At 36.5% G+C, this 13,847-nt stretch overlaps 1 protein-coding gene across 1 annotated transcript in view; it reads right to left on the bottom strand.

Moving 5' to 3' along the window:
- Nucleotides 1–13,847, bottom strand: part of LOC139121906 (adhesion G protein-coupled receptor L2-like) — a 95,378-nt gene that overhangs the window by 17,232 nt on the left and 64,299 nt on the right. Inside the window, exons 11-19 of the mRNA XM_070687211.1 lie at nt 6,551–6,641; nt 5,909–6,004; nt 5,585–5,691; nt 4,964–5,164; nt 4,123–4,185; nt 2,894–3,020; nt 2,451–2,594; nt 1,722–1,809; nt 1,266–1,427 (exon numbers count right to left, since the gene is read on the bottom strand). Coding sequence (XP_070543312.1) covers nt 1,266–1,427; nt 1,722–1,809; nt 2,451–2,594; nt 2,894–3,020; nt 4,123–4,185; nt 4,964–5,164; nt 5,585–5,691; nt 5,909–6,004; nt 6,551–6,641 — 1,079 coding nt within the window. The remainder of the gene's footprint in view (nt 1–1,265; nt 1,428–1,721; nt 1,810–2,450; nt 2,595–2,893; nt 3,021–4,122; nt 4,186–4,963; nt 5,165–5,584; nt 5,692–5,908; nt 6,005–6,550; nt 6,642–13,847) is intronic.

Below are 13,847 nucleotides of genomic sequence, written 5' to 3' on the forward strand. Positions count from 1 at the left end.
TCAAAATTTTGCTTAATAAAAGTAAATCACAATTGTAACATGGTATTTTGGGTAAAAAATTTCAAAATTGTCAAAAAATTCAATTTAAAGTCGTCCTATTCTATGTACACAAATTAATTTTGCTAAAGTTGGTGTTTATCATAAAGAGCAGAATCTCAGCTTTCCAAAATGTATGGTTTGTGCTATTTCATGCTAGTTTACTCAATGTAGGGGAGGATATAGTACCCCTACCCCTACCCATTTTTCGCCATTTTTTGCGGTACATACAAATCAAAAACCAGCCCAGATAGGTAGTGCATCCCAAAATATCCAATGTTAACATCTTTTTTCTAGTTCAGCAGATCCTAAAGAACAAAAAATACCCATGTAGTAGGTTTATGGGGGGGGGGGGGTGCACGGTGTGCCCCTCCAGCCCACGGACTATAATGTTGAATGTTGTCTCGTATATTAGGTTAAAATAATATATTGTGTCAGTGTGCTCGGTTCAGTCAAGCTTCGACATCGTACCATAAAACAAGCTACAAAACTGTAAAAAACTGCAAGGGAAGGCATTCCAAAGACTGAATTTAATTATGTTTTTGAGGTCGTTCAGTCTTTCTTACATGGCAAACTCCTACAAAGCTATCATTAACTTGACACCAAAATTTGATTAATTCCAAAACATAATTATACACCAAACTTTTGAACTGAGAAGAAACACAGGACTACACATATTATATTGACCTTTCCGTTTGTATTGAATTATCTTTGAATTGTTCATTTCAATTACAGAATAATGCAAGTATGCTACATAAAGCACGATGTGATTCTAAAGATATGTAAGTCGGGTCCCATTATTTCTCTTGGCGTTGTCATTGGAACATTACGTCAGTAACCTTCGTTACCACAATTCTTTTTACTCGAGCTTATTTTATAGTTTACACGTTAAATGTAGGTTAAATGTAGGTTAAATGTAGGTTAAATGTATTTAGTGGTTCGTAGTCTACGTCATAGTGTGGCATAATTCATAAATAATGCAGCTGAGGCCTATATTCTCCAGATGACAGCACATAATCATGTACACACATATTTACACATCATGTGTACAAAATACGTCCACACAAACATGCAGGGTGCAACTTTTGAACTTTGGATTTTGAACGCAAGACAAACAAAGGAACTATGAAGCTCACTACTAAATTATCTTGAAGCTGAAAAGCTTAACAAATGCTGTTCCGTTAAACATTCAAACTAGCAAAGCTGCAGCGAAGGCAAGCCTCACCAACCTTGACAAAAATTTCCAAAAGACGCACGTCGGATCGAAGAAACTTGGCGACAGGTCCAGATGATGCAAAGTGATTTCAACCGGGACTTCCGGATCGACGATCGGCGGTGAGACCATGGCGGAAATAATTCGACTATTGAGGACATAGTTTCTCTCCGTCTCGCTAACAGAAAGAAAACATATCATATCACCATATGTGTAGGTGCAAATATCGGAAAAAATCTAGGAGATTTATTAATTAAAAGGAAAAAAATCTATTGCATTTGAAAAGATGAACGACATCAATTGAATGCAGGAAATATGAATAATGACAAGTTTTCTAACGTTTCGTGATCTGTTTTTGAAATTTTCAGTTTGCGCTTCTGATGTGATAAATCATATTTCAACAGATGTTACCATCTGCTTGTCAATTGTATTAATTGTGAATATTGGGTCTAAATAATTTCCAGTTACTCACGCGTCTTTCAGAACTGCATCCACTTCTGTACCGAACCAGCTTTCTAGATTTCTATAAGCAATTCCAACAATGCTGAGGAAATTGGTACCTGCGGAAATAGACAAGGACAGTCATAGACACGTTTACATATCATTGTGTAAGTGAAACTCTATTAGCAATCTGAAAACATACAAGTAAAATTGTTAAGAAGATACAATTCGTAAACATACAGTCGTAGATACACCTATCTAAACATAGATAGATAGATAGATAGATAGATAGATAGATAGATAGATAGATAGATAGATAGATAGATAGATAGATAGATAGATAGATAGATAGATAGATAGATAGATAGATAGATAGATAGATAGATAGATAGATAGATAGATAGATAGACAGGCAGACAGAAAATACATACCTTCATACCTACCTACCTACCTACCTACCTACCTACCTACCTACCTACCTACCTACCTACCTACCTACCTACATACATACATACATACATACATACATACATACATACATACATACATACATACATACATACATACATACATACATACATACATACATACAATGATTACATAGGTATATCGTCGATTTTGTGAAACAATATGCTACGAATCTTTCGTAAAACCACTTCACGTCACATATCGCTTTCTCAATAATTCATAAAAATATCTACATTCCCCCGTACCACGTCCCACGTACGTCCGTCCATCCGTCCATCCATCCATAAATTACCTGGTGACACAGATTTTTTTGGAATGATTATATTGTCTGTCATCCTCTTGTCTAAATTCACGTAATGAAATTCCTCATCGTACCAGGAAGGTATAAAAGTCCATCCGTTGAAAGACTCGTTCATATACAGCCTAAGCTCTACATCTGAAAGATTATATCGATTATACGCATGCCGTCAGTAACATGTAGAATACGATAACTATCGCACCATAAATCACAGAATCGTTGTAATATATAAGGTAAGATACTCCAGAAAATCTCGTTAGGCTTACATGAAGTTCGTTTATTCTTAAGAACCTTGTATCGACAAAGAAAATGCCACACAATTTCTTTCATGCACTCAGACTATCTATAATATCCCAAAACTGTCATTTCAAAGGTTGTCAACATCTTATTAAGGAAAGCGAACAGCTTTGAAGATTACAAAGAATATGAACACTTACATAAATTGTTGAATGATGGGAAATCTGGAATGTCTGTTTGTCCTTGAATAAGTTGGTAATTTGCATATTCTTTGGCTAATAGCTCCGTGTTCCATAACAGTTTACTCAGCAGAGGCGATGCTAAGGACTGTGAATACAAGATGGGCGTTATTGTTGCATATGGCATGCAGATGACTCCAGTAGCATAACATCGAATGTATTCACAGTAAGTATTGATTTCAGGAAGACTGTAACAGTGTTACTTAAATCAGAATTTCTAACATGCAGTCTGCTTTATGCCAAGACGTATATAGATTACAAAGGCCAAGTTGCTCTTTGGCCTAAAATGCTCTTGCTTCATAATTCAATTCTTGGTCGTCAATAACTAGCCTTCCATTAGCAACAGCTGGAAGCGATACCTCACGAGACCGTGGTTGATTCCACAGTTGTTTGAGGAAGTATCGCTCATCTCCAGTGCTTTCAAAATGGAGCCATTCAAACAGAGCCTCTCGTAAATAGCATAATAAGTTTAATAATAATAGTTTATCAATATCCGCTTAGTTTTGAAAGTCACTGTACATGTTTGTTCTCAATTATTCGTCCTTAGCCACCTATAATTGTTTCCATGCTCCTATAAAGTTTCTGAGTACACTTACACAGAATTTTTAGGCAAATGGAAAATGCAAATTACGTTCAGTATAAGGTACAAACCACTATCTTGTATTTTTACGTAAAGTATGCACTCCAAGTCGTGATAATTCATCCAGAATACACTGATGTGGCTAAGAAGTTTGAATATCTCAACGGTGACGTAGAAGTAAAGGGCCTTGGCGAACACAGATTTCTACCAGTACGCATGTATAAGTAAACTGAATATCATCTATTGTAAGGGCGTAATAGACTATGTATACGACTGTACCTTGGCATGTAAGAGCAGTTTCCAATGTGTAAAAATGGATGAAATTTTGTAAAACGGCCAGTGATAGGCCGACGGCGATGATGTCAAAGCCTATGAATATCTATAGCGCAGTTTGTAAATTCCATGGAATCAACGCCAGATGTGCCGGAGCTTGATTTATGCGTAACACCACGGTGCGGATATAAAGCTCGACAAGAGGATATATTCTGGGCTAAACAAATCCTCCGAATAGCTTGCAGCTAAGTAGATGAAGACGAGTGTATACAGTACAGAAGCGGGAACGCAAATTGACGATCTTAGCTAAGATGCTATGCGAATAATTTTAACTTACCGAGGCAACTGATGCCCAGGAATCCGTTAATCCAAGTAGTTTACTTACACGGCGCAAGTACTCCTGTGAAAACACAATAACAGGCGTGCTGATGGAGTACACAGATGTTATGTCTACCAATAACAGTAAACATTGATTTCTATATGTGATGAAATGTAGAGATTTATAGGAGACCGGCTGGTACGAGAAAAAGGGCAGATCGTCCATGTAGCCGACACGAACACGAAGTGTCTGTTACCGGCTACCAAAAACTATGAAAAATAGTAAAGAATGAGCTACAAAATCACTATCAGTTTTAAGTTGCAGGTAGAATAAGTCTGTGCCTCTGTAAAAAATACTATAAAAATAGTAGAAAGTGAAGAACCAGCTGAAAGTTAGTTGAGGAGACCTTAACCGCATATCATTTGCATCTCATTGTCGGCTACATGGACTGTGTGCCAGAAAAAGAACTACTGCGAACGATGTAATCAATCAACCATTTCATAAACTGAGCAAGCCTTCCTGCTCTGAGTTTGAGAGTTTATCTGTCAGTCTGTCTGTCTGTCTGTCTGTCTGTCTGTCTGTCTGTATCTTTGTCTCTCTGTCTGTCTCTCTATGTAACTGTCTTTATACGTGCTTTCACACAGGTCTGCCTGTATGCATATTTTAGCGAATCCGTGTATCTGTAAATCCTTTCCGGCGTAGAAGTTTCTGTGTGTGTGACAAAGACACATCTGTGATATCAAATTTCTGTATGTTCATCTCTTCTGCCAGCTGTCTCTACAAAAGCTTTCGTTGATTTCTCGAATAAACCTGTTTACACATTGTCTAATGAATGAATGGGGTCATTATATCATCGTACCCGAAAGTACAGGTCCAGAAGCGCCGAGTTTTCTTCGCGTTCAATGTCTCGACTAGCAATCTCCGACGTCGTTATCGTCAGGGCGGCCATGATGGTGACGTCATCAGTGGAGTGTATCATATTGACAAGGTCTGTGCTGTTTTCAAGTAACCCGTAGGCAATTTCCAAATTCGACGGCTTACTCCTTGATAGAGTTTCCACCTATTGCCAAAAAGAAATCAGTTCCGTTGGCCAGATGATGCACATGACATGGAAAGGACAAACTCTTAGTCAACTGAAGGTATAGCATTTTGCTATTAATGGGGAAATTAACAAAAAATTGCTATTGCTCTTTGAGGAATAGTGTCACAAGGCGAATTTAGGCTATTTACAGATTAAAAATTGTATTTAAATCACTTAATTATTAATCGACCAAATCTTTGAAGAATATTTAGAGTTGGCTTTCGTGTTGGCTTTCAATACTTTTCAAAATCAACTTGATTAAACATCAATTATCAAGTGCAATCGTCCTTATTAATGTGTTAGATCAAATTCTTTCGTTTTTTACTCGACTTACACAATCCTTCTTCTATTTGGATACAATGGCGAGTTTTAGAATCGGAATCGTGAATGCGTACTCACCGTCATGTACAACTCAGAAAACCTTGAAGAACTGTAACATTGCGTCATATCCGGTTCGTCCCAGAATGCTGTGTTGTTTTCTTGAGTACAGTAACGAGTAGCAATAGCTAGAAACAGATGAAATCGAGCCTTTTCAATGGTCTGTGTTATCAATAAATTTAGGAGGCACGAAAAGCACAAGTGAACATATAGCTGCGCTTTTTATTTATTTAAAGCAAAAAAAGTGACTAACTAACCGAATAAGTAAATGATCAATAAATAGATAAAAATGTGTATGTATAAAACGAGCTGATATGGAATGTGTTACTACGCTGCATTATTTACCTTCGGTGTCAATTCCTTGGCATGGAATTTCCACATACTGTCCCACTGACGTCACCGGCCATTGAATGCCGTAAACATATATTGGATCACATGTTCCTGAGTGGGTAAGCAATGAAGAGTAAACAAGTTACTAACGGAAACGTGTTATCACTTCAAGGTCTACAACGGAAATGACGTTATTGAATATCGAACTAATGCATAAATTAAAAATGGCGATCTCAGACTCTGTAATCAATAAATGGTTCATGTTCAACAGAATTAAGTGAAGACCCTTGATATGCTGTTCATATCGTACGTCTTCAAGATTTTATTTCGCTATGTACTGCAACTGAATGTATCAATTAGTAGTGCCAACTTATCGAGTGCGATCATGTCGAAATCCTTAGAATATCTTATCAGGGTAACAACATTATTGCAAACTTTGTTTTCCTGACATGAATACCAGTGATTTTCTTGTCCCATTCTTCTGACTGTATTGCGGTAAATTTTGTATGACGTGATTGTTTCTATTTTCATCAACCTGGATAACAGAATTCCAACATTATTGGGTAGCAGTGAAGTACTGGATCTGTGGATGTCTTCTTTGGTCGTATGCAATGATGATATTGAGAGATGTTTTACACAAGGTAATAACGGATGTACCTGCAGCGTTTGTTGAGGTATCACCATTAGATGTAGAAGTCAGTACTGTAGTGGTGAGCGGCTCCGTTTGTGTTAGCGTCCATTCCGAAATCTGTCAAGAACAGATGGAATAATTAATATGTACTTATGTGTGCCAGACTTAAGATATTGCTTTGTTTTGAATAATAAATTGTTTTGGTCAGCAATTTCTTGCTGAATATATCACCTGTAATCAAGAAACTGAAAGAGTGAACAAGTCAAAATACTACTTATTGGGTAGTATAATTTCACCTTCGAGGTAGTGTGCGCCTCGAAACTTATATGCTTTAAATTTTTGCTCAAACTTTCCGAACTGAAACTTCCTACCATTCCTTACCAAGTTTGAAAACCAGGCATCACCTTGCAAAATCTGGCACTACAGAAATAAATTACCTGATATTTATTGATGTTTAAAATTGAAAATTGCCGCCCAATCTGTGTCATGTCTTGGGGTAATAGTTAAATTTTCGATTTTTACAAAAAATAATACGTTGAAAACTTCATTTAACCTGAGAACTTCGAAATGAGCCCACACAACTAGTAGATCTGAAATATATTGTAAAATGTTTGGGAGTCTGAATATATCTCTCTAGGCGTATTTTGCCTCAGAGTACTCTCATACCTGGTTTATCTGAAATATAGGCCTGTAGAGATATTGGTTTTATGATTGCAGCCAAGCACAAGGTGCTCTGAGAACCCACCCCTCGTAGTTATTCGAGAATTATTCTAAAACTTGAATATCAATATTATTCGAATCACCGGATACTTGTTATATATAAACACACTACATTTGTGGACTTCCACATACTTGAATCAAAGGCTCGGAGTTTGTTAGACGTTGATGGAAACATATGTGTCTAACACTCCACAATACTCATATATCCAGTGAATGGAATGAAGACGAAAAAACCATAAGTGATGGCGCCATCCTAAAAGATGATGTGCATTACGTATTTATGTGCGACACCAACATTTGCCTTATATTTACACATTTATACATGATTTGAAATACCGTGTATAATATTAAAATAATAGATTAGGCTAAGAAAAATAGAAAGTTTGATGCTCATCCTCGCCCGCGTCAATTCAGACCCGCTGCGTCAACTTTTTTTTCTGCTCATGAGGAAATAAAATAAAAAACGTAAAGGCAAAAATAAAACAGAACTGTAAACAAAATAACTGACACCAACGTTCCATTCAGAACTGTACACATATGTTATATTACGCTGTCAAAACAGTGCATTGCTGCACATACAAGTCAAACCACAGAACTGTTGCTCTACAAAAATAATAAAGCAACACTGCTGTGCATTTATCTCTGCATGCATTCATATGTTGTTTTCATTTTTTTCCGCGTTCTTGTTGATTGAAGAATAAAAAAAATTGAGAGTAAAAAAACCGCGTCACCGCATCATTTTTGAAATATGTCTAGGATGAGAAACAAACTTTTTATTTTTCTTGGCCTTATTTCATTCTTTCTTTTCACACAATTCTTAATGAACCGCTGATTAATGAAATATAACAAAGGAAGTCCCTTTATTTGCGAAAGGTCTTCTGGTTACTAGGTTGTGGCAGTTTCAGATGCAGTCACAAAATAACCTTTGAGAAATGATCTCTCGACAAACACATTGTAAACACATTGAGTTACACTATGAAGTTGTTGACGTTAGATGGTCCATATATTTTATCTCTAGGGCAACGGTCTATCGATCGGAATTCCCCTGCCTCCGGATACTAACCTATTGACTTACAGGTGTTGACCGGTTGCCTCGGTGAAATAATTGGCTGGGAAGTGCATGCGGCATTCAATAGGAAAGTCTTCCGGTGACGGACGAATAAATTACCATGGGGAAAGTTCGACTGTGTAGCGTTTAAGGCGAACCTAAATTTCCTTAAAATGTGGAGCAAAATAACCCGGAACACGAATTATTGAAGCTTGTCTGTTCCAAGGCTTACTTAAACCATTTTCTTACGAGGTTTGATGTTGGATAAGCGCTGTAAAAACTGTTTCAATGGCCAAAACAACCTACATGGCACAGAACACACAGGGCTTCATACAAACCCATGTGTCCAATTTATTTGGTTATTGTATGCTGCAAAAATAAACGTTTGTCGATGTATAATGACCGCGTTTCTCGTCACTGCACACTCAGAAGAGATTTGTCCCGATTGAAATTCCTTCCTTTTCATCAGAGTAAATCAACCTAACCAAGAGTAGAAAGAGTACGAGAGATAGTGAGGGCCAAGGTCAACTTTAATGGTCACTTATAAATCGTCAAACCCGTTCATTTCCTGCGATATACCAGTATTTGGGCTAAATTTACATTGAAATGATAGTGTAATCACGGAAAGCCTTTTCTAGATATTTTCTTTTTGAAATGAAATTTACGATATGATATTCTTGTAATGAAAGTGCCTGTGTATACATAAAATTGTACATTCCAAGTATTTATCTATGCTTTACAATAAATCTTTACAACGAAAGCTTTTCAATGAGTTAATCGAAATTAGAGTGACACTGAGATTGCGAAATGGATTGCAGCGATACATGTTTAATGGAAATTATGTCCTCTGAGACAAATCAAAAACTGTAATGACCATAAACGACATGTTCAAGAAGTTTCTTGTACCGCTGCACACGGAGCCAGCGCTATATACGTATCACAAAATAAAACAGATAAAACATACATCTGTGAAGTATTTATCCTTACACCCGACTCAAACTTGTGACATTCCAAGACTGTTACTCTCGAAAGAGCGTTGCAATGATGTATTTAAGCAACGGATCTTTGTCTTACCTAGACAACTGATTAGATTTCTTTAGGCGTCACAAAGTGTGTTTTCAAATACTTGTGGATAATTCTTTAAATGGTTTTACTACGCGATATGATTAGATATCTGAAGACATTACAGAATGTGTAGCCACTGGTGGAGAATCCGATTGAATAAACTCGAATCATTTGCACGTACCATATATCTTTGATATCATATTTGGCGATAACAAAAATGTTTTTGTTTGAGAAAGAAAGCATACCTCCATTACGGCGATGATTGATACACTTGTTATTCCAAGGATGACACCCTCAATGTGAAGAAACCAAGGATCCATTAACATCAAAAGAAGATGGGTGTTTATGTCCAACCTTTGTTATTACAACCTTCCGGTTCTTCATTGCAAGAGAGAGTTTTATGATCATGCAGCAGTAAATCTTTTACACGCAAAAGTTGTAATGCTTACACGTGAGTACAAGAATGAACGCGAGTAGAATAGATTCTGACGTTTTCGCCATTACTGCCATAGTACACTAATGCCCATCAGATACCAAATACATTAGAGTAAACGAACGTTGTGCTATGAATATGGTATCCTTTTCATCCACGCCATCTATATTAATTAATTAATGTATTTCATTGCCATCAAAATCACGATATTTCATGTACTTAATTTATCAATGTTATGATTCTCAGTGAAATGAAATGGAACATCTGGCTGTATTGAAAATGGCATCGATTTACAACTTGGTAATATAGCCATCAACATAGAAAATACCATAAATTATTACTACGATATAACATAAATGCGATTATCGACAGTAAGTGTGATATCAAAAAGTTTAAAATGTACTTTAGCGAAGGCCTGTTCACAAACTGCACGATTCTGTTGTGGTTATTGATCATGTTGCATTTTTTGCAGGTGCAGCACATAAAATATGAATTAAAGATAAATCAGACATGCAGGTTAGGACTGACAATAGTTACCTTTTACTATTTCGCAATTGATTAATCAAACTTTATTTTAAACTCAATACTATGGCAAGTTATAGAATGTTAACTCTACGTAGAATTTAGATTGAAACATTGCCAAATTGCAATAATCCGACGTTATCAAACACATGAAATGGTATTATTACGTGCTCTCTTACTTTGAGCGATGGATTTTAACTAAATCACCCATCGTTCTTTGTGGCTGACAAATAATCCCAAGATGATTATTTCGAAAATTTTACAATAACTGACACTACAAGGAAGTGTTTTATAGTCAAGCATTGAGCGCCTAGAAAAGGCTATGAAGATATGCTGTGAAACAGATTACGAATTCCGAGGCTAATATTATATACACAACGGGACTGAGAGTCGCTCAAAAGGATAAGGAATTGTTTTCCTTCTATGTAGCATGAGGGATCCATACAAACTGTTACATAGCAAAGAACACACATATCGTACAAACTCTCTGTTATAATTCGTTGATTTACGGTCATGTGGTATGCATTCTTTTGACGCAGAATTATGCAAAAGCAAGTTACTGATTAACACAAAACTTTAGCGGCTGACACGTAGGAACAACTATTAACCGGGAAAGTTAGAAAGTGTCGTCTACGCATAAGCATATTCTAGATTGCGCTGCGCAAAAAAAAAGTGTCGTCTGCGGAGAAGACGAATATAGCTAAAGAACTTCTCGATTTTTCGGCGAGAACAGTAGATGAGGTGTGTTACAAAATATGAGTGGCCACGAGGGTAGCACCACACGTTTCTTGTCCGAAGGCTTGAGGTTCTTCCGCAAAGAGTCTGTTTCACGGGGCCGTTTTATAAGCTTTAAATAGAGCAAGTCCAAAACTGGCTACTTTATCAGTTCCAAAGGAATAACATTATACATATTACCTCAGCGGATTTTATAAAGAGTGAGTGATACGGCAATTTGTATCCAACTTGAATTCGCCCATTTTCCTTTTCTAAAATGTTCAGACAATGAAGCCCCTAAATACTAAGACAATTTGTATCCGAAAGCAGGAAAAAAATTGGACTTCCACGAGTGCTGTTGTCTTGTCCTGACTCTATGTTAAAGTGTTTTTGACCAAATTGAGAAGTAAATTTATTTATACACGTTACCCGAATCAAAAAGTAAAGCAATAAATAATTTGCATCACAAACGTATTAAGAGAAAAAAAAATCGATACAGTGTCTTTGATGTAAGCTTGTTATCAAAATGAAATGTTGCTACAAACACAGCAGTATGCAAATTTTGCGAGGGATCCACACCTCGCTGATGATTTAGCTAAAATCTCACGCCATTTGAAAAAGACTTCGCTCGAGCTGCCGAACGCTGTCTTTTGTCGGTATTCACTTAATTGCTTTTCAAGGATATGCCATCACGTATTAAATTAAAAGAGAACGGGGAATTTTCATCATTAGCTAGATGAAGCTGTAAAACCGCAATTACAATACAATAATTGTTAGGGCGGCATGTTTGTCCATTCTGACAGTCACACTGTCGAGTACATAAAACACCAGGAATCATGTCTAGACAGTGGGAAATGTTTGCGACATTTTATCGCCATGCATCTTAATATATGGTTAATACATTCAAGAAATCATAGGAACAACAGATTATTGTAAGAACTGCTAGATATAAAGATAAGGGTCTGTATACCCTATTACATACGTAGTAAGTTAGTACAGCCTAATATTTCTTATACAGATTAATCCAATGCCTGCTCTCTGAGAATGTTTCTTTCTCGGAAACAACAAGCGTATGTTTGTTCACAGGCCTGGTTGATCGTGAAAACGTCGTGAAAATAAAAACGCACTGTTCATTCATGCGGCAACTGAATATCAAGTCTATCCGACATTAGTTATTGCACTGCGCTATTTGCTAGAGCCGTCACATTAATTGTTAAGTGTGCGTATGACCGTCTCGAATGATTTGGCTCATTTGAATATGTTTAGATGAATTCGTTAACCCTGACCTCGAAATTATATTTAGTATAAACAGCCAAGATTAAGTCAGTGCAAATCTGTTTCTGTGTCGCTGATAGATTTCGTTTGGTTTCCACGTTATAAACGTCCTTCATGCTCTGCTGCAACTGTTTACAGAACACATGGCACCTGTTGATAGCGAATGCATGCATTGACGCCGAGCAACGTATTCTGTATTACTACTGCTTGAGATAACATCCTTGCACATTCGACTCGCCATTCAGATAAAAGCCATGCATATTTCGCAAAATCTAGCTCTCATTTCAACTATGCGATGTTTTACTGTAAAATAGATGAGGTTTTTATTGTGAAAGAACTGTGTCTCTTTTCGGGGAGTAGGGGCTTCGAAAGTGAAAAAAACTTAAACTTATGTCTTACAGACGAAACTTTTGTTCATTTTTTTCCAAAATCAAGACTAAAATCAGTGTTCATCGTGCACAGTTTGGTGTAATAGAATCGAATTACCTAACATTTAGGATAATTTGAAATTCACACTTCCTTGGTTTACTCTTTGGTGGAAAATAAAAAAATAAGACGGAAAAATTGTTCTAACTACAAGAGTTTTAAAATGAGTCCAAACTCACCTTGGACTAGAAAAGAAGCGTAAATATTTGAAAGTTCGAATATCTGAAACTATGATCTGTGTATTCCTCCTTGAATTGCAGGAGATGTTAGTACTGTTATATATTAGTTTCTAGGTCTTAATTATTCTTTGCTAGTTCATTAGGAAACAGTAAACGTGATTTTGTTACTGAAATTCAAGATAAAACCCATTCTAACGTCTAGATAAGAGGTGAAGAATAATTTACGAGTCGGATTGTGCGTTATCTGCGAGAAACGTAGCCAAGGTCACCAGATATAGTCTAGATAAAAGGTCACGGAGGCACTTCCACGCTTTGATGGGCATCGCCATAGTAAAGAAAATGATTGCAAATTTTAACATTGCGCTAAATATAACGAGATTATTATTTACGATGATTCTTAAATATATTACTGTCCGTTCAATAGTTTCTCTGTGATAAGAGGCAATAAACACAATGCGCTATGGTTAATGAAAAATGTCATATAGTTTAAGTATGGTTGCAATTATGTTTGTTTGCACGCAATATGCGATGACGTGTAAATGTTCAAACTAGGAGTGCTTTTTTGATAAAAAATGTCAAGAATAGAAACATTTGACGCCTTGGACAGTAAAATAATTTGGCACAATAAGCTTTTCAAGGACCAATCAAGAGATTAGGGAATAATAAAAAGGATATTGAAAGTTTAGTTATCAGAAGAGTTTGTGTGATGAGTAACTCTGTGATGTCACTAAATACGTTTTATGACAATCTGTAGCGAACATATTTCCATTAATTTCCGATTACCTGCGCATTTTATTGGAGCTCTTAATCCAAGATGAAAAAATAGCATGGATACGGCGATATGCAAGCAGGCGAAACAAATCCTGATACATGCCATAAAAAGTTGTTAATCATAGATCCCATACGGTACATAATCTCCTGAGAACTTTATTGCCGTTTAC

The sequence above is a fragment of the Ptychodera flava genome, chromosome 2, assembly GCF_041260155.1.
Source record: "Ptychodera flava strain L36383 chromosome 2, AS_Pfla_20210202, whole genome shotgun sequence".
In the NCBI taxonomy this organism is placed as follows: Eukaryota; Metazoa; Hemichordata; class Enteropneusta; family Ptychoderidae; genus Ptychodera; species Ptychodera flava.